The sequence below is a fragment of the Volvox carteri genome, assembly GCF_000143455.1.
Source record: "Volvox carteri f. nagariensis unplaced genomic scaffold VOLCAscaffold_77, whole genome shotgun sequence".
NCBI lineage: Eukaryota > Viridiplantae > Chlorophyta > Chlorophyceae > Chlamydomonadales > Volvocaceae > Volvox > Volvox carteri.
In genome coordinates, this window is record NW_003307620.1 from 389,366 (window position 1) to 409,243 (window position 19,878).

A 19,878-nucleotide genomic window follows, 5' to 3' on the forward strand; every position below is an offset into this window, starting at 1 on the left:
AACCCCTCCTGATCCTGTTCCACACACGAAGGCGGGCCCCCCCCCGGCGCAGTGGGTCTACTGCTCCCCTTCCCTGTTACCCGAGAACCAGGGCAGCCGCAACAGCTCCGCCGTACTTAACCGCCGTTGGGGCTCCGGAACCAACATCCCCGCCAGGACCTCACGACACGCCGAGCTGGCGTGGGACTCGAGAACCGCCTGTACGACCAACTCCTGAAGGGGGTCGCGGGAGCGAAGGCCCGAGACCGTTGTTGCAGCTGCGGCTTCCGTACCTGCGTTACCGGGCTTGTCATCGCTTTCCGTGGCGGCGGTTGCGGCGGTTAGAGTGGGGCCGGAAGTCGTGGCGGCTGCAGCTGCGGCTAGCAATACCCGCGTCATAACCTCCAGCTCGTTGCCGCCTGGGAAGGGCGGTCGGCCGGTCAGCATCATGTACAGCAACACCCCTGCAAACAGAGCGGGGCCGCGGGTAAGAGAGACTAGAATATATACATATAATTACATATATACAGGGTGGGAAAGTGACACAAGGAAGAGAAAGTATGGGAATGAGGACATGTGGAAAGGCTGGCGGGGGGCTGGGCAAGAGGGCAGCTCGCTCTCTTACGGAGCGGGACGAGAGGAGAGGAAACGAAAACGGTGGCGGCCGCTGCGAAGGAGAGCGTGGAAATGTGGAGATAGATCTGAAGCTGATGGCCGCGGTGTGTATGTGTGTGTGGTGGTGGGGGTGGGGGTAAGGGGGTAAGGGGGGACGAGAAGAGAAGAGGGAGAAGCAGCGGACGATGCGCCACTGTGATGACACTGCATGGTGCCCCACACTCTGTGCTGTGTGATTTCCCGTTCGCCCACGTCTCCTCTCCATCCCCTCCCGATCTTCTCCCCCCAACAACCCCAAGACCCCGACGCCCTTTTTTCACGACTTTCCTCTTTGATCTCAATGGCTAGGGTGTCATTACTCCTTTCCTCCTCTGGACTTGGCAGCGAGATAGATAGCACTCATTCGCCATCTAGATAACACTAGCTGGCCAGGTCGCCGCAATGACCACTTCCATGGTTATTACCACCCAAATTATTACTGGTCGGTAATGTCCCGATGCAGTATCTGCCTTTTCCGGGGGCATCTTTCTTTCTATCTCTGGATAAAAATATCACCCGGAGCATCACCCGACTGTGGTTCGTCTTTCCACCTCCCTTGACCCCTTCATCCGTCCCGCCAGGCCGTTTCGCTCACCCGCGGCCCACACGTCAGCTGCCCGGCCGTACCCGGCCCCGCTGATGGCTTCCGGTGCCCAGTGGTACGCACACCCCACCAGCTCTCTCAACGGCACCTCCCGCCCCGTAACCTCCTCCACCTCCGGACGAGCCGCCGCCGCAAGACCCCCCAACTTCAAGTGAAGCAGCAGCAACTGCTCCTGCTGTTGCGGATCGCAGGTGTCGCTACAGCCGCCGCCGCCGCGGCTGCTGCTACTGCTACTGATATTGCCGGACATTGGCGGCGGTGGCCGCCGCGTGTCATCCGTCACCGGTACCCAGCCGCCCCCCGCCGAGCCCCGGCGTCCGCCGCTGCCGCCGCTGGTGCGGCTATGGCTGCGGCTTCCAACCGGGACGGCTGCGGCGGCTGCAGTGGTGAATGAGGGCGACGATGCGCCGGCGGATGAAATGGCAGTGGTGGGAGTGTTGGTGGCTGGTCTGACGGCTGGTGGCGAGAGAGGCTCACTAAGGGCATCCATCGCATCAAGCGCTTGCTGCTGGGGCAGTTGTTGTGGGTGTGATTGTGGCCCACGTTGGTGCGAGCCGTGTAATGCTAGTTGAGGTGTGAGCTCCAATGGGGGGAAACGAGCTGCCAGCTGGGAGCGTGGACGCAGCGGCTGGGATGCCTCCGTAACCCACACGGTTTCGGAGCTGATGTTCCGATGCACCCAGCGCCGCTCGTGCAGTACGGAAAGGGCCTGCGGGGCAGAGCGAGCGAGCGAGCGAGCGAGAGAGAAAAAGAGCTACGTAAGGACGTTCAAGAGAGTCGAAGTCGATGTCAGGCCACGAAATGCTCCGAGGAAGCGGTTTCAGTGCTGATATACTGAAGACACATGTTGCACTACCTTTACCGTGACAAGGGTTTTTCACTCACAAAATAGGGTGTGCGCGAGTGAAAAAATGGTAAAAGGTGTTTTTGGTAAAATAAAAATTAGGGTTCTCTGGTTTTGATGACCCGGGGGCGCCAGGGGCACGAAGAGCACTTAGAGGGTCTTTAGCCTCTCCCCCACGAACTCCCCGCTCATCACCCAGAACCAGCTCCTACACACATATGGACTTTCTCCTTTGCGGGTTGCGGGTGATTCCCGGCTCCGCTGAGGCGGTTTGGTGTCTTAACGCAGCTTCTACGGGTGCTTGAAGAGCGGCCGTACTCCCCCCACACACCGCCTGTTGGCCCCTAGCTACTAGTCAGCTAGTGTAACTTCCCTCTCTTCTTCCATTGGTGGGGAAACCGTGTGAGGAATATTCCCCCCAAACGTAATTCCTCCCCTCCCTCCCTGGCAGCAGCTTCACTCGCACGTGGTTGGCCTTTTCCCTCCCTGCCTCCCTTCCTCTCTCGATTCCAATTTCACCTGCAACAACTGTCGCATAACATTGCGACAAGCCGCCTCTGGCAACCGTTGTTTCGTGCGCAACAAACTGTAAAGATCGCTGTATTCGCCCGTGCTGTCGTACACCACGTATACGGCATCCGATTGTTCGTACACTCGGTGTGGCAGTAGCAGTAGCGGGCAACACGGCAGAGCCGCAGCGGTGTCCAGCTCACGCTGCAACTGCTGCAGTACGGCGGATCGTAAAGCCGAGTTGGACGAAGTCTCCCACATCGCTGCGTGTGAGGCTGCACACGGGCCCCAACTGCCTCTGTCTGCCTTTGCATCGGCAACTCCTGTAAGACTTGCACCTTCCACCTTTCCCCTTTTCTCCATGTCTCCATTTCGGATTATCTGTGACGCTGCGGAGGACCACATTTCAACGGTTCCATTGTCCATTTCCCCCAATTGGAACCGCCTGCACAGCCGACGTTGACCGGACTTCCAAGAAGTAGCAAGCATGAAGGGCGGTTCAAGAAGATCCCATACGCCGTTTGGGCTTGGGGCGTCGTCGCGGGCTCCGTTTGGCAGTGGCAGACGGGAGCCGCGCCGCGTTGGGGATGAGGTGGTGCTGCCTGCGCTGTCCTCGCAGGGCGCACCGCTGAAGGAGGCAGCGGATGTCACCGGCTCGCCGTCACGATACTCGGCGGCAAAGCAAGAAGAACTGCTTTGTAGGTGGACGGGAATGTGAAGCTTGCCGATGGCGGGCCGGCCAGGTGCATCCGGGGCCAGCTCCGGGTGACCGGCATAATCGGCGGTCCGCCCCAAGGCTGACACGTGAGAACGTGCGTTTGTGCTGCGGCACAGCGTGTCCTCAAGCAGCGGTATGCCTGTTTTCTGTTCCGCATCGAGGCTACGACCAGAAGCCGCGTCCCCCGGCGAGCCTGGCAGTTGGCCAGGAAGTAAGGCATCATCGAGCAGCTTATGCAATTTGTATGCATGCTTTTCGGCGGTGGTGGTCTCGGCGCGCACATCGCTGCCAGAACCGACGCACGGGACCTCCCTGCCAGCTGAAGGTGCTGGAGGTGGGTGCTCGTCTGACGAGATCGAGAACGATGCAGACACTGAGCAACAAAGGAAAGCAGGCATTCGTTCAGGACCTACGTACGTACATGAATAGAGGCCCACAACATTGCACGCATAACACGTAGGATAACATGGTTAACCAAGTGGGTCAACGTGAATTTGCGGGAGTTTTGTTTCTTATACAGGTTTTGGGCAATCACAAGGGTGGTCATCCGTCGTTAAGCATTTTTGATGAGTCTTTGTAAGAAGCGATACAGGGTTTGGTCCAGTCAAACACGGCTGTGACGGGCAGTGCTTGGCAACTTTGGGTCTAAGCCGTACGCTGTCGTTGCAAATGAACGGACGCGCCAAACGGTGAGGACTTGCCAAACGGTGGGATATGGTAGAGCACTCATGTTTATTGTTTTAGATTATCAATAGCCTTGGCATCAGCTGTTCCTCCAGCTTGAAAATAAAAACAGAAGCACGGGGCGTTGGACACTGTTATGTACAGGCTTGTTGACGGGGCGTGCCTGGTCACGCCCATATTGCATTTATGGTTTACGTAGCACCTCCAAAAGGAGCTCGTGAAGGGAAAAGCGGTAAGCTGGACTGGGTTATTATTGTTCTGAGTCCACAGCAGCGTAAGGAGCTGCAAATCATCGAGAGGCTGTGAAATTAAGGCAAAACGTTATGAAATGGATTGCCAGGTGCAAATAAAAATGGCAACAAGGCGAACCGAGGCCGCGGCAAGGAGCAAGATGCTCTGGCCTCAAAGGCGGACCTGCTTGCTAAACTCAGTAAGTCATATGGAGATTAATTTGCGAACACTAATGTATATTTGTGTGCACTGGTCGTGCCGGACCATCGTCGAAAGCGCACCCAAAACGTATGTCCTCGCACGTCAGTGTTTCATGCAGGGAACTTTCCTGACACGGATCCGAAGCCACCTCGGCCTCCTCAGCAAGGATGTCTTGCCAAGCTTAAACAGCACTACTTGCCTGGATGTTACCTCTTTACCTACCCATTACTTCGTGCCCTCCCTCCCGCGCTGCAGCCCGCCAAGCAGAGGAGCATACGCGCATCTTAGAACGCGAGCGAGCAGCCCTCGGTTTGCCGGTGCGTAAGTGGCCATGCCGCTACCTTTCCCGGTTGGGTTCCCAGGAAACGAACCATCGTCGTTTTTCCCGGGGGGAGGGGACTAATTTCCGGTGGCCCGACCGCGTCTTATCAGCCCTGCGTCAGCACATGCTTGGAGTCCTTACTTTCCTATCGTCGCAACTTTCTCCCTGCCCCATGCTAATGCAGAGCCGACCTAATCCCAATGACCACCAGCACCACCACCAGCACCACCGCCAGCCGCCACAGGGGCAGGGTCAGCACCCAGCCGCCGGCAACGGCCGCAACCGTCGGGCCAACTACCATGTCTTCACGGACCAAGCCAACAAAAAGGTCTTCGACCCGCGTCAAATCCCAGGCCTAGGCGGCGGCGGCGATGGCACCGCCGCCGCCGCCGCCCCGGCTGGCGGCCGCGGCGGCCGCGGCCTCTCCATCGCGCCCCCTGACGTGCCGTCTGAGGCTGAACAAGCCCTCAATCAGACCTTTCCGGACAGCCCAAACTTCTACCCGGGCCGCGTGTTTGCGATTCCAACGACCATCCCGCCGGCCCCACATCAGCCGCAGCTGCCTAAACCTGAGGGAGGAGCTGAGCCCATTCCCGTGGCGCCCTGGGGGGGACCACCCTATAGCGGCGGCGGTGCCGGCGGCGGCGCAATGGCGGCGGCCCCGTCTGGCCCGGTGCCGATGGGGATGCCGCCAATGGGAGTGGTCCAAGGAAATGCGCGAGGAGGGGGCCCTATGGGCTTGGCTCCGCAGCTGCCGCCGCATGCAGTGGTGGCGGGAGCCGGTGGCGGCTTCGATGCAGCGGCGGCAGGTGATGACCCACGGGTCATGGCCCGCATGGAGGCGGAAGCTCGAAAGGAAGCGTACCGAAGGGAGCTGGAGGAGCAGATCCGGGCTAAGAAACAGGCTAAGGAGGCGGAGGTGCGGCGGCGGCAGGCAGAGGATGCGGCGTGGGAGGCGCGGGCGGCGGCGGCGCCGCAGCCTTGGGATCCTGAGGCGCGTGCGGCGCGGCGCGGCGGCGGCGGCGAGCCCCTGCGGGATGAGTACGGCAGGCCGGTGGCCAACCTCCGCCGGCGTGGCGGCGGCGCCGGCGGTGAGCCGGGCTCGCCGATGGGATCCCCGGGTCCTGGGCTGATGGGGGCCGTGTCTCCATCCCCCTCCTTCCTAGGACCCGGAATGGCAGTTCCCTTTCCCGGAGGACACCCTGGACTTCCCGGGGGGTCCCGATTGACAGTGGAAATACCCGGGGCGGGTGCGGCCGCCTTTCCACACCCCAACCAGGGCCCCGGCCTGGGGCCAGTAGGCGGTGGTGGAGCCGCCGGCATGGGCGGCATTCCCCCCCTGCCGTTCAACGGCGAGGGCGCGGGGGCCCCACATCCCAGCCACGGCCACGTCCCGATGCCGCCACTGGGCATGGGGCCCCCTCTCATGTCACCGCCGGGGTTGCCGATGCCACTGCCTCCACACCACCTTTCGCTCAACGGGGTCGGACCCAGCGGTGATGGCGCCGGTGGCTTTGGGGGGCCTTATGACGGTCTTCCTTCTAGTGCGGGCGGTGCGCCTCCGTTGTTTTCTCCCAGCAGCAATGGCAACATCCCGCCTGTCAGCCCGGGCAACCGGCGTTTCATGGCGGCCATGAACGACCTGATAGCGGGGCCGTCTGACGAGCAGCGGCGTCAGAAAGAGATGGCGAGACAGCGGTTACAGATGGACCTGGGGGAGCAGATTCGGGAGAAGAGGGAGCGGCAGGTAGGCCATGGGGGATGTAGCAGGTGGAGGTGGGGGGAGGTGGAGGTGGGGGGAGGTGGAGGTGAGGAGATGAACCGCGGGACGAGTGGGGGTTGGGGGGTGCAGGGGGTAGCAGGTGGGGTGGGGGTTTTGACGCAATGGGGAAGATGCAGGTGGATTGTGGATTGGGGTTGGTACGGGAGAGGGGTGTCTCTTGTGTGTGTGGGGAGGGGAGTGCGGTGGGCGCTCGGGGGGCAGCGGTTCTGGGAAGGCTGCTTCGGATGTACGTGGCGGAAGGGCGGGCCCAGGAGTTAACGTCGGGCACAGGTGCAATTTTAGTTGCAATTGGGTGGGAGGGCGGGAGAGAGAGGGTTTTATTAATCAATTCGAAACTAGGTTAACATCGCGCACCAAAAATCGTACTGTTGCAAGCTTGCGAGCTGCTCTGTGCCATACGCTATACGGCTACTCAGGCTCGGAGCGTGCTCTGCACTTTCTGCTGCACGCACCTAAAGAATGCGGCTTCCCGCCGCCGCCGGGTACAGGGAATCAAATGCTGATCCGCAATACCCTAATGTACGACATAGACGTCCAAAGTCCTTCAGCTGAGCGGTCTCACCGAAGTAACGATTAATTGACAACGCATAGGTGTCCAGTATCAAAATATTAATTGGTAATAAGCCATGTGCTGTATTGAGCAGTGATAAAGCAGTCTCCTGCGAAATTTTATCCCTTCATGTCGTACTCCCAGGCGCGCGAGCGTGCTGAGCTGGAGCGCCAGCGTCTCAAGGAGGAGGCCGAGTTGAAGGTACGGCACAGTACGGTACGAAAGCCACGTGATAGACCCAGTTCATGGAAGGCATGCACTCGAGGGGGCTTTGATGCCCTCGGACGTGAGGAGGGGAACCCGCGTGCGCGTGCGTACCGGCGTGGAGTGTTTTGCTGGGGTGGCTTTCTCCCCCCTCCGGTGGCTAGCGGTGCCAGCGGTGATTATCGCCACACACGTCCTCGCAGCTTGTGCCGTACATTGACCCGTAGGCTAGCTAGCGCTGCTCCTCTAGCTCGTAGGGCGTTCCGACCTTCCCCCGGGGAGATACGTACCGCCGAGGCTGCCCATCCCGTGCTGAGGTGCTCACCACGCATATGGTTGGCTGTAGCTTGTGGATGGATTTTATTTTTATTATTATTTTAATAATATTATTATATTATTTTTATTATTATTTTAATATTAATATTAATATTATTATTATTTTATTATTATTATTGTTATTATTATTATTTAATAATAATAATAATAATAATATTTTAATAATTTATTTTAATAATAATAATAATAATATTATTATTACTTTAATAATAATAATAATAATATTATTATTACTTGCAGCAGCAGCTACTCTTTTTCTGCTTTTTGATGTTGATGGTTCGGTGGGGTGGGATGGGTGGGGGTGGGTGAGGGTGCCTTGGTACTGGGTGGAAGAGAAGTAGAGTGTGTGTGTGTGTCATCATCATCATCATCACCACCATTATCACCACCATCATCATGCTCAAGCTCAACATGTTCTTCTCGCGGTCTCGTCGGCCCACGGAGATACCCCTTGCTGGCCGTCCCCTTCCACACTCGCACGGTCACACCCTTCGGCTGCCCTGCTACCGCCCTCAGGCCTTCCAGGACAACCTGGCCGCTCAGCGCCAAACAGAGCTGCACCGGCAGGCGGGGGCCGAGGGGCCGCAGCCGCCGCCGCCGCCACTGTCTCCGCCGCCTCAACACCCTTCCCAGTACCCGCAGCGGCAGCAGCTGCTGCAACGGCGGGAGAGCTCTGGCGGCGGCGCCGGCGGCGGCGGCGGCGCCATGATGGACGGCGGCAGGCCACCGTTGCCGCCTCGGCGGCACGGCAAGGGCGGCAAAATCATCGACGCGTCGTGGTTAGATGCGCCGCCACCGCCGCCGCCGCCGTTGTCGTCGTCGCCACCGTCAGCGGGTCCGATTTCCCCTCATGCAGGTGCCATGTTTGGTCGGCGTGCGAGTGCCGGACTGGCGGATGGTGGGTCCAACCTCACACTTACCCCGCATAGCCTCCCTGTCTCTAAATTGGTGCAGCAGGCTTAGCGGGGGGAACGGGTGGGGGTGGGAGGGGATGGAATAGGGCTGCTTTGGGGTTGGAGGAGAGGAGGATGTCGAAGGCGGGTTTTCGGGTCGCGAAGGTGACGAGGTGCCGGCCGCTGATCGCGTTATTACATTGTTACATGAAGGATTACCCGGAGGCCAAGGACAGGTACCGGCACCCTCAGGTCTAGCCGTTGAAGTAGGTAGAGTTCCATGACGCAGCGGAGCGAGTAGTGTGCATGGCATGGCACGAACATGTCATCATGCTCATATGGCTGGGGGGTGGGGAAAGGGGGGCAGGGTGATGGTGGCGGCGCTCGGACCTCAACACAACCACCACAACCACCACAACCATCATTCTTTATTATTTTTGGGGACCGGGGGTTGATAAAGCCCTGGCTGCGGCGCTGGATGCTTCTTTCGTGCGCGGCCAAAGAAACAATTTTGAACTTCAAAGAATTCCGTTGGCTTGGTTTTATCTACGCCCTATTCGAACTAGTGAGAGTTCATGTCTTTCCTTCCAAACTTGTCCTCCGCATGCTGCACTTGTTTTGGTGTTGTGATGCAGATGAGCTGACGTTCGGCGGGGGGCCTGCTGGCCAGGCAGGAGGGGGAGGGGGAGGAGGAGGAGGGGGGGGGCCTCTATCCCCCGGTGGAGGTGGGGCTGGGGTCCCTGCCGCCGCGGCGGCGCTACCCCCCCGCCGCATACCCAGCCACGACGGCGCAGGCGGCATCATCAAGGGGCCCGGCGGGGCCCCCTCGGCGTCCCGGGCTGCCGGGAACATGACGACGTTGCTGCAGCAGCTGCAGGTTCGTCGGCGGGGGGCGGGGGGAGTGAAGAGGGGGCCGGGGAGAGGGGGAAAAAGACGAACCACGAACGAGTGAAGGTGCTGCCAGGGCAAGACTGCACCAGACGTAGAACTGACCAAATGAGAGGAGGGTGGAAAGACGGGCGTGTGTGTGGGGGGGGGGCAGGAGGAGGGGTCGGGGGTAAGGGAGGAGCAGAAGTGGGGCAGGAGGGAGCTGCAGAACACAACAGGAACAGAGGCACCGAATGGAGGTTTGGGGTTTCGGTTGGGAGTCCGCTAGCGGATATTGTGAATAGAGATACGGAGGGCTGAGAGGAGGGGGGGCCTTGATGTTGAGCTGTGACTGGTTGGGTTTATCGTACAAATCCATGATGTGAATTGTCGTACAAATATCGGTAAGCCGGGTATTTTGACTTCAGAGGTTCCCCCTGTTCCCACCCTGAGCGTCCATACGGGTCATAGTTGGTGGTGTCGTATTCTGTTGTTCGTACATTCAATAGTTGTTTAAGTTTCTTCCCTCTTGTCCTGCGGACCGTTGGCGGCTGGTCCAGGTGCCATGTCCCCCTCACCCGCCTGTCGTACGCACACGCACTTACATGTGTATACATACACACATACATACATACGTACTAGTAGCTGCCACGGGTGAAGATATACCCCCCTGTTTCACACATCATACATACATGCATACATATGAACAGGAGGAGCAGTCCCGCATGCGGGAGGATTTCGCCCGTCAGGCGGCGGCCATGGAGAAGCTGGCGAACGATGCGAGCAGGGCCCTCGCCGACAGGGATGAAGCATGGCAGGAGCTGCAAAAAGTCAGGGCCGCAATGGCGGCTGGCGGCGGCGCCGCCGCCGCCGCCGCCGTCGTCGCTTCCTCCCCCTTCCTGGAGTCGTTCGGCATCGGCACTGTCATCGTGGACACGCATCTGGTCCCCAAGACGACGAATTCAATTCCGGATCCGTTACCGAAACCGTTGGTTTCGGAGGTTTTGCGGCGGGGTCGTACAGACCCTGGGCGATTGCCGTCATCGGGGGGAGATGAGCGCGGCGGCGGCGGGATGGCGGGTTTTGGCGGTGGGCCGTTGTTGTCGCCCGTCGCGCTGCGCCGCGGCTTTTCCCCTGGAGGTGGCGGCGACGGCTTTGGCGGCGGGCTGTACGGCGGCGGGTTTGGGTACGGCGATCTGGGACCGGTGCAGGTTCGTACGGCGCATGGGGAACTTGTTCTGATGGGAAGGGTTTAGGGAACCGGAGCGCGGAGTGTTTGTTGGAAGTTGGCGCTGGTTATGTGTTGGTGAATGGTGGCGGTTATGATACGGGAAGGGGCCCTATGTACGGCAAAAATACGGATGTCGGAGGGGGGTTCATTTGCTGGGGGGGCTTTCTCTTAACGTTGTCGCTCCTCCATATCGTGATTCCCCCCACTCCGATTGTCATTATATCGGTTGTACGGATGTACGGCATGTACAGTACGTAATGCATATGGCTGCGTGTACTGCTTCGCAACGTCACGCTATGCCCCAACCCACGTGGCGCGGGCCTGCGTGTAGGGTTTCCTTGTTTGTTTGATTGCTTAGTTAGTTGGTTGGGAGTTGGTTGGGTACTTTTAACTAACCTCCACCATCCCACCCGAGCCCGATGCGAACCCAACCCATACATTGCCCCCACATTCACATGGCCATTAACCACCAATACCATGCTTCCAGACCGTATTAATTCTGGCCATCCTTATTGACCCGTAGTTCTAGTTCTGAATCGTGATCGGATTCTAATCCTGGTTTGATATTCGATTCAATCCGAATGAAATCCATTTCGCAGGATCCCGCCCTAGGTCGCAACCCCAACGGAGCTGCTCGCCGCAGCGGTATTCCCCTGCCGCCGGGCATGCTGCCCCCACGAGCGGCACACGCCCGCGCCGCAGGGCCCCCTCGCATCCAATCCGTGTACGGCTACGGTTTCGATTCCTCGCCGCCTAAGAGCCGCTACAACAGCTTCTTTGGGCTGGAACATGGAGACCCGCCCGGCGGAGCCCGTGGCGGCGGCGGCGGCGGGGGGCCCCTGCCGTTGCTGGGCCCTCGTAAGCCGCCGCCGCTAAAGCCGCCGCCGTCACCGGCCATCCTGCGCGGCGACCACCTGCCGAGTCCTGTAAAGCAAACACGCGGCGGCGGCGGCGGCGGCGGAGGGGTGCAATCCGGAGGAGCCAGGGCCCGCAGCGGACGGCCTCCGGCCGCCGCTGGCGGCGGTGGCGGCGGCTCCGCTGCCTCCGCGGCGGCGGAGCGGCCCCTTCGCGGCCGTGCGGCCTCCGCGGCTCCACTGCAGTCGCAGGGGAGGTCGCCGCCGGAGCTGCCGCCCGTGCTGCGACCTCCAGTGGCGGCGGCCGCATCCGGTACGGCAGCGGTTGCGGCGGCGGCGGCGGCTGCGGCGGCGGGGCCGTCCAAGGGGCGTCAGATGTCCAGACATAGCTTGGAGGGTATGCAAAGAGTGTTGGAGCGCGGGCACGAGGAGATGTTGCTCCGGGGGCTGGGCAGCGACGACGGAAGCGGCAGTACGGGTACGACAGTGGAGTACGTAGCGGAGGAGGCACCGGCGTCAACGCGATCGGTTGTACGGAACCCTCGGTCTAGGGAGCCCTCTCTGCCTGGGCACACAGAAATGATGTCGCCTGGGGCGGCGGCCAACTACCTGGGTGGCGGTGCCGCCGCCGCCGCCAGCGGGGGCATTGAGGGTAAGGGCCCAAGGCGGTCCTTCTACTCGGATAGTATGGCGTCGTACAAACTGCTTTTGGCGTCCCATTCTGCGCTGGCGGCGCCGACAGAGACGGCTGCAGGCGCTATCGCGTCCAGCGGCGGTGACGGCCCTTCCAGCGGAATGCCTGATCGCCGTACAAGTTCGACGCATGCCGGGGACCTGGGCGTTGCAGCGGAACAAGGCAGGGGAGTACGGCATAGCGGCGGTACCGGCGCCGTGGCGGCCGGCGCCGCTGGCGGCAGCAGCGGCGGCGGGGCGCCAGCCGCAGGGGTAGCGCGGGCCGACAGCGCCATTAGCGCTGTGAGCGCCGCCACCACCGGCTCGTACACCGTCGTCACCCCCGCCGGCGCCTCCTCTCCCTCCCCCGCGCCGGAGATGCCGCTGCAGCGGCCAGTGCGGGCAGGGCGCCGCCCCAGCACCCGGCACCGTGTGCCGTCGGCGGCATCGGCGGACGGGACTAGTCCTGCCGCTGCTGACGGCGACGGCGGCGCCGTCGCCGCAATGGCAGCCGCCGCGGCGGCGGACGACTAGAACCTGTGTCGGGATCCTAGGTTCTGGGTCTTCGGAGCCGCCCTGCTGGGAAACATCTGCGGGACTGGTATGAGGAGGACGGGGGGAAGGGGCTCATGCAGAATGATGGAGCGAGGAGAGTGTTGGGCGATAGAGTGTCTCAGTAGCAGCAGTGGCAGCGGCGGCAGCGGTAGTAGCAGCAGCAGCAGCGGCAGTAGCTGCCGTTCATCAGGCAATATATTTCCTCCGGTAGGAAGGTCCATCTTGAAAGGGCGGTAAGGGGATACGGTTCCCGATGCAGCCGGGGTGTTGCAACAGACTGGCGGTTGCGTTGGGGCGAGGTCGTGAAGTGAACCAGTACGACAGTACGACATGGTTGTAGTGGTCCGGAATGGCCGTGTGGTGGCTAGCTAGCGACGCGCTTGCGGGCCTTCACCTTTGCGACCCGTCCTTACCGTCTTTCTTTCTTCCTGCCTTCCGACATACACCCCCTCTACATACACAACAAGGGGTTCGCGGGCCACTGGTTTGCTCTGGCTTCTCCTCCCGTTCCGCCTATCACTTGCTTTACCCTTTGCGCGCCTGTCCACCTGTCTATTACGCATCCCCTTGCTAGCTGATGACAGGGAAGTTCCGGTCGGGCTGAGGAGACCTATTTTTGGTTTTTTTGCGGTTTTTATGTCTCTGAACAGTATAGTTGAGGGGTGTCGTGTCGGCTACTAATTTTGTTGTTGGTTGGCGATCGATGGAATGGTGGGAATAGGGCTTGAAACAGCAAACTTGCTTGTTGGTTGGTTGGTCTCCCTACCGGGGGTGGGGGGTTGTGGCCTCTTAGGTCTGATGTGTGAAACAGGAGGGTATATCTTCACCCGTGGCAGCTACCCTGCAAAACCCTGCCTTCACCGGTATTTCGTATGTGTGTGTGTGTGTGTGTGTGTTACATGGTTGGGGGTGCGTGACCCCATACCTGTAGACCTACTACCCATACAAGCCGAAGGCCCAAGGGCAATATCTGTGCGCCTAAAAGCCACGGAGGAAAGGAAACACCGCACATCAGCCCAGACTAGCGCACAACGGGGATAACGGAGTTGCGGTGAGCCCGCATACGCTCTGACATTCTCGCATGACGTGCTGGCTCCCATTTTATGGCCTCATCCGTTGATGATCGAATCCCTCTTCCGCATGAATATCATTATAGGCTGGGCATTCCAATGACACGTGTTTTTCATCCTCGACTAGGCTATTAGTACCACAACAGCGGCAAAAACGGCTGCTCCCTGGGGACATGGTACTTGCCCCTTCATGCTCTGTTTGCCTCCAGAGCCCAGCAACATAAACGAAACTGCATTACCTTACGATGTGCGCTCTAAACGAGGAGTGAAAACCTTAGCATGTGTTGGCCACATAACGGCTGCGGCTCCCGAAAAGGGAAGAGCCCCATCCAGTGCTTATACTTTGCCATTTGCACTCCCGATTGCTTCCCATCCGATGGGTACTCCTCTGGCCTCGTATGTGTCTGTGTGTGTGTGCTGGTACTGCACCTGCTGGCGCTGTTGACTGGTGAATACAGATCTGCACGGCGTGAGCGTATAAATGTATCACAAATGTGTGTATGTATGTATATGCGTGGGGGTTTGACTCATGCTATGATGACACAAGGCAGAGGGGGTGAAGTGATGTTATCATGACTTGGCGAACTATGGCGGGTAGTACTACCTACCTAACTAACTGACTATCTAACTAATTGAGTACCTACCTACCTACCTACCTACCTAAGTAACGTGCGTATCCTGCTGCACAAGTAAAGAGTCCTTCAGATACCGCCCTCTGCGCTGCACGTCATTTGTACGACATGTACGACTGCTGCCGAAATATTATCATCCACTACTGTTGTAAATTCGCACACCAAGCAATCATGCATTGCTATCGGTGTGGGTGTGGGTTTCGCACAGGCGGTAATGGTGGCGTTGGAGTACGACATCATCATGCAGTACAGCGCATGTGTGTGGGTTTGTTTAATGATGTGAGTCGAGATGCGGGAAGCACAGCCGCGCGCGCACATGTGTATGTGTATGTATGTGCGTGTAGCGCTCTAATATACGTGTCAGTCTGTTGTGGGGAATGGGGGGGAGGCTCCGGCCGCAGTCAGGTGGGCGGGTGGGTGAACATGTGCTATTGCGGCGTGCTGCTGCTGCGAGCTGCCGTGTTTGAGCGGGGGGAGGGGGGCCAGAGGGAAAAGTGAAGAGGTCTTCTGCTGTCCTCGCTGGTTTGTTTATCGGCTTAATTGGTGGGGCGGTTACTTCTGGCCTGCTTTGCGTGTATGTATGATGTGTGGGACAGAGGGGTCATATCTTCACCCTGTGGCCGCTACCCGGCGAAACCCTGCCTTCCCCGGTATTTCGGGGCACCCTCATCCAGTCACCCTAGCCAACTTCTCAGTGGATCGCTCAGGTTCCGCACCCACCACCGGCAATCAAAAAAATCTGCAAGATCAACGGCGGCCCAAATATATTCACCAGGTCACCGCCGTCCATCGCTTAGGGCCACTTTTACCTTCCTCAATCGGAAGGATTTCTCGACCCTGACAGGTCTCGATCCCGGAACCTCCGGGGGCATCGGTGGGTGCTTTACCAATAGTGCCTGACCTACAAATTTATGCGTCAATACGTATATATGCATGTGCGATATGGTGGTGCAAGGATGACACGTCTGATCGTTGAGAGCGCCCACACGGTACCCAGCTACCTACCTAATATTCCTACAAAGTGCACATACATACATACATTTATGCACCGTACCCGCCACAGTAGCTGACATCAGCACCTCACGCATCTGTCGGTGTTTGTTCTTGTTTTGTTTTTATTTTTGTTGTTGATCTTGTTGATCTTATGCATGCATATTATTGTGCACGTCCGCTGCGCGCAATCAGGCGACCGCCTGATTTAGGCGATGATATGGTGTGTGTGCTGCTGCTGCTGCTGCTGCTACTGCTGCTGCAATCTTGGACTGTAGCAGCAGGCGCACGCTAGTTGAAAAGGCCTCTCGATATGCTTGACCAAGCGCTTAGCGCGTATTTGTAGTTGACATGTGTGCCGTACTGTGTACGGCAGCTACTACATGGACATGCGCGGCACACATACACGGGCGTTTTGTTGACGACTTCTCAGCACCGGTGCGGAAATGTGAGAGGTGCAGTGGAGTGTGTAGTGGAGGGGCTGTAAGGCGGTAGCAGGTTTCACGAGCCCAGCCTGAGATGCTTTCCCTCTCCGCCATGGGCTCCCATCCTCTCCATCATTTCTCTCATTGCTCGGTTTCTGCACTCTCCTATACATGCGGCTGCACTTCTTCATCCTCGTCCCAAATTATTGACACCTCATCCTCATCACTCCTCGCTTTTGAGATATGAAATTGACACCTTATATACCTCATTATTATTTTCCGAGCATTTCTCCGTCCGCAGCGTATGTGATTCGTTCTGCGTCCCTCCCTGCCTGCATGCGCTAGTATTATATCATACCAGCAGTCATTACCTCGCTTGCAACCACGTTTCAGGTTGCAAAGGGGCCAGTTTCTTTCATACGACTATGGGCCTGCAGGTCCGAAGAAAGTGCGTCCGAAGAAAGATGCTTGTTTAGCGCATCGCCAACCAGGGATCCCGGATGCGAAATACGCAAACGCAAACGAAACGAAACGTAACAAACGAGAAAGCCTTTCGTTTCCCTTGAGCTAAACGATGCCATACCAAACGAAAAACGCTAGCCTCCGAGCGTTTGGTTTGCCGATTGACCATGGCGCATCTAGTTGACTCCGCGGCCGCCATTCCTTGTTGCTTTGATTGAAACTGTCATCAAGTTACATACTGGTGCTCATAAGCGTTTATCTTCTAACTGAAAGTGTTGGGGCTTTATCTTTTGAGGCCAATGTACATAGATGGTGACCTTCTGCCACAGGAAACATGCGTTGACCAATCAATGCCTTTTTCTTGACCTATATATCCTCTGTATGATACCATAATTTCAACGCAGAGCTCTAGAGAGTGCCATAGCTATTGGTGCTATTCACCCGTACACATCCAACGCGGGCGCAGACTTGCTTTCCATACTTCACCCTGCTTCGATAATGTTTTTAGACAATCACGCTCACGCAAAGAATAAGCACTCTAGGTGTTTGTTGGCTTTAGTTGCATCTAAGATCTTGACGGAGGCAAATTCTCTGCCCCAATTTTTGCCGGATGGGGCATTTCTGGGCCCTGGCTCCCCCATTAAGCAATGGTCCAATCACTGCTCCTAATAAAGGAAACAATAAGGAATACGCAGTTGTGCATTGTAGTAAAGAAGTTAATTACATTTTATCGTAGTTTTCGTACCCTCGTTTACGCCCTCGTTTGGGCACGTTTCATACGAAAATCTGTTCGGTTACGTTTTAAATGCGTTTGTCTGACAAAAAAACGTGTCAAGGAACCCTGCTGCCAACAAATGGCAACGTCCGCCTCCGGACGCCTTCCATCTCCATATGCGCGCACCGCCAGTGCAAAGCTATGTGTGAAATTACGAATGTGTAGAAAAAGTACTATACCGGCGAGGCGGTGTCAGTGTATTTTGATGATGCCCCCAAACTACAAGATGCGAACTGCGATCGCAAATCGCGATTTGGGGAGAAACATATTGGATGGTTGGTTAGGGTTGTAGGGTTAGGATGGTAGGATGATAGATACATGTTCAAACGTTGACATGGAAATTATAAGTCAATTATAAGTCAATTGAGCGAGCGGGGATGAATGGGGGGGGATAATTAACGCTGATGAACGAAAGCCCGCAAGTCGGCGAAGTCTTCATCGCCGGGGATGACCCGGGAGCGAGCCCGCTCACAGAGGCAACATCAAATATACTTTATTTTTCGCAACATAAGGAGTTCGGCAGTAATCGCTTTCCTTTGTAAAAGCTATCTTGGCGAACATCGGCCCGCCAGGGAAATGGGAGAACTCAGCTCCTCTCGCGCACATAGCAGTTATTAGTCGATCGATAAGCCTACGATATTATACATAAAAATTTCTAAAAAAATGGGAAGGGTGGAGGCTGGAGTGCGCCAGGTAGAGCTAAGCCTACTGTGGTGAAGTTCTGACTGACTGAGTGACCTAAGGGGGTGTTTCCAGAGTGGCGAATGGAACATTTCTGATCCAGCTGCTGCACGTCCAGTGACGATAGCGTAGACCTAAACTATTAAGTTTAAAGTTTGTTACCGAGCGCTTAATGAACAATTCGGAATGTAATCGGGCGTAATCGAGCTGAATCGAGCTGGCCGCATTCCTTTATATTTGCGTAGAGGGCATCACGAGATTTGCACAAGCTTCTGTACCCTCCTTTGCATTGAGGACGTCCCCAACATGTAAATGGAATTGCGAGCGAATGGAGCATTTCTTTCTGGGCTTATTCCTCCGCCGCACTCTTCCATTTCTCCGCCAGGAAAGTATGAAGTACCCAGAACTAATATTAAGTCACCGAGCGCTTATTATTAAGTTTGCCGCTCCCACTTTCCGCAATCCATTATTACCGATTTGTCGCCGGCCGGCGGCGTTTTCGTTCAAATCTCACTCACCAAATGGTTAATACACTGTAAAGGATGATCGAAGTTGAATTCAACAGTGCCGGCGGAGAGCTATGGTTGATTGCATGCCCTATACTGAGGCGCCCGCCTTTCGTTCTACCGGCCGCGGCCGCGGCCGCTGCGGCACTAGCCAAACCACGAATATGAGTCAGCTATGCAACTTTTGCTTATTAAAACCCTGAACGTTTTTGCAATTCCCCTTTATCGGTTGATGTGGACGATAAACAACGTAGCACCACTTAGTCAGCAGCGAAGAAGTTGCCCGCGGATGCCCAACGGGCGTCGTCCCTAAAAGTTCTTTATGGGAACTCCAACCAGTTTTCTCCTGAACTAATCAACTGGCCGGCGCAAGAACGCGCAAAGAGCGTCTTTCCCACATCGCTCAATCTTGCCATGCGCTGCTCATACCTTTTAAAGTCCTGACTTCTAGTACATACATCGGAATGTGGAGTAACGGAAAACCTACCTTTATGCAGCGGCAGCAGGCAAGACAGCAAGATAGCATATCACATCTCTTCAAAAAGCATTCTCAAGCATGACCTTTGCAGACAAATAACTCGACTTCAATGCTAATCGGATTGTAAACGATGTTGCGTTCTCCTTTCAGCCTTTGCTGCTGGAATTGCCGTAAACACCGTACGTGCGAGGCGACGGCGATCGAAATTCGTTTCAAAAGATATTTTTTCCAAACGTTCCGATAGCCTAATCAGATATTAGCAAAGCGTCGCGCCATACCTTACACGAGTATGCGGTTTTTGTTGAAACGGCTACCCTGATAGCAACAGTACATACGTATCAACTGCGCGCATAAAACGGACAGTCATAAGAGTATTTGTTAGCGCGTTTTGGACGAGGGACGTCGGGTATTAGTAACATGCAAGACAGGAAGGGCACCGGAAGGACACGATGAGAGGGTTACGAAGTTGTACAGCGCACGAAAGAGTTGTACATGCGTAGGACTGGTGAAAATAAAGCACATACCATCATTGTTCACAGCTGCTTGTTCACTGCCGCTAGTCTACTGCGTGGCTGCGTGCACGTATATACTTATTGCAGAGGGACCTCCCACGCACTATCGTGAATATTACTTCCACAATGCATGTTGATTAAGTGCTCGTCCTGTAGTGTAGTACGGCAAGTGCGGCGCGGGAGGAGCAGACCGGAATTGGCCAGAGGACAGTGACTGATACGGTAGTGCGTTACAAAGATTAGCTGGGAACAAAGCGCTGAATCCAGACAACGCTAGTTCGCCAGTCAACCGTGCAAGCAAGCGCAAGTCAGAACGTCGTCTGTTGGGGATTTTGAATTGTTTAAATAGTGATTTACTTTGTATTCGGGACCCAGCTCAATAGTAAAGTAGATAAGGCGATTTGACGTTGCTGGCATATCGGTCTCCAGTAACAGCGAAGTGATGGCAGAGCGCGAGCAATCGCGCGGCGGAGGCCAAGAAGGCTTGGAGGACATCCTCCAACAGCGGGACGAAGGAGGACACCAGAATGGCGGAGCACCTAGTTACCCGGAGGGGGCCGATGCGGTGAGTAACAGACGCCAGCTATTGCTCCGCGCGGTCAGACTGTAGGCACAGCCAGCCGCCGCAAGTTCTGTTATATCAAAGCATGGGAGA

At 56.9% G+C, this 19,878-nt stretch overlaps 2 protein-coding genes across 2 annotated transcripts; one reads left to right on the forward strand and one right to left on the reverse strand.

Moving 5' to 3' along the window:
- Positions 1–160: 160 nt before the first annotated feature.
- On the reverse strand, positions 161–3,707 carry VOLCADRAFT_98797 (uncharacterized protein; the record flags this gene model as incomplete). Its single annotated transcript, XM_002957666.1, has 7 exons — positions 161–213; positions 273–443; positions 1,229–1,615; positions 1,715–1,946; positions 2,601–2,804; positions 2,937–3,136; positions 3,218–3,707. The coding sequence occupies 7 exons, from the start codon at positions 3,705–3,707 to the stop codon at positions 161–163; spliced, it is 1,737 nt and encodes a 578-aa protein (XP_002957712.1).
- Positions 3,708–5,480: 1,773 nt separating this feature from the next.
- VOLCADRAFT_119764 (uncharacterized protein) lies at positions 5,481–12,671 on the forward strand (the record flags this gene model as incomplete). Its single annotated transcript, XM_002957636.1, has 9 exons — positions 5,481–5,838; positions 6,049–6,494; positions 7,225–7,296; positions 8,137–8,518; positions 9,149–9,238; positions 9,308–9,390; positions 10,091–10,210; positions 10,286–10,469; positions 11,314–12,671. 9 exons carry the CDS (start codon positions 5,481–5,483, stop codon positions 12,669–12,671), a joined length of 3,093 nt encoding a protein of 1,030 aa, XP_002957682.1.
- Between the last annotated feature and the right edge of the window lie 7,207 nt (positions 12,672–19,878).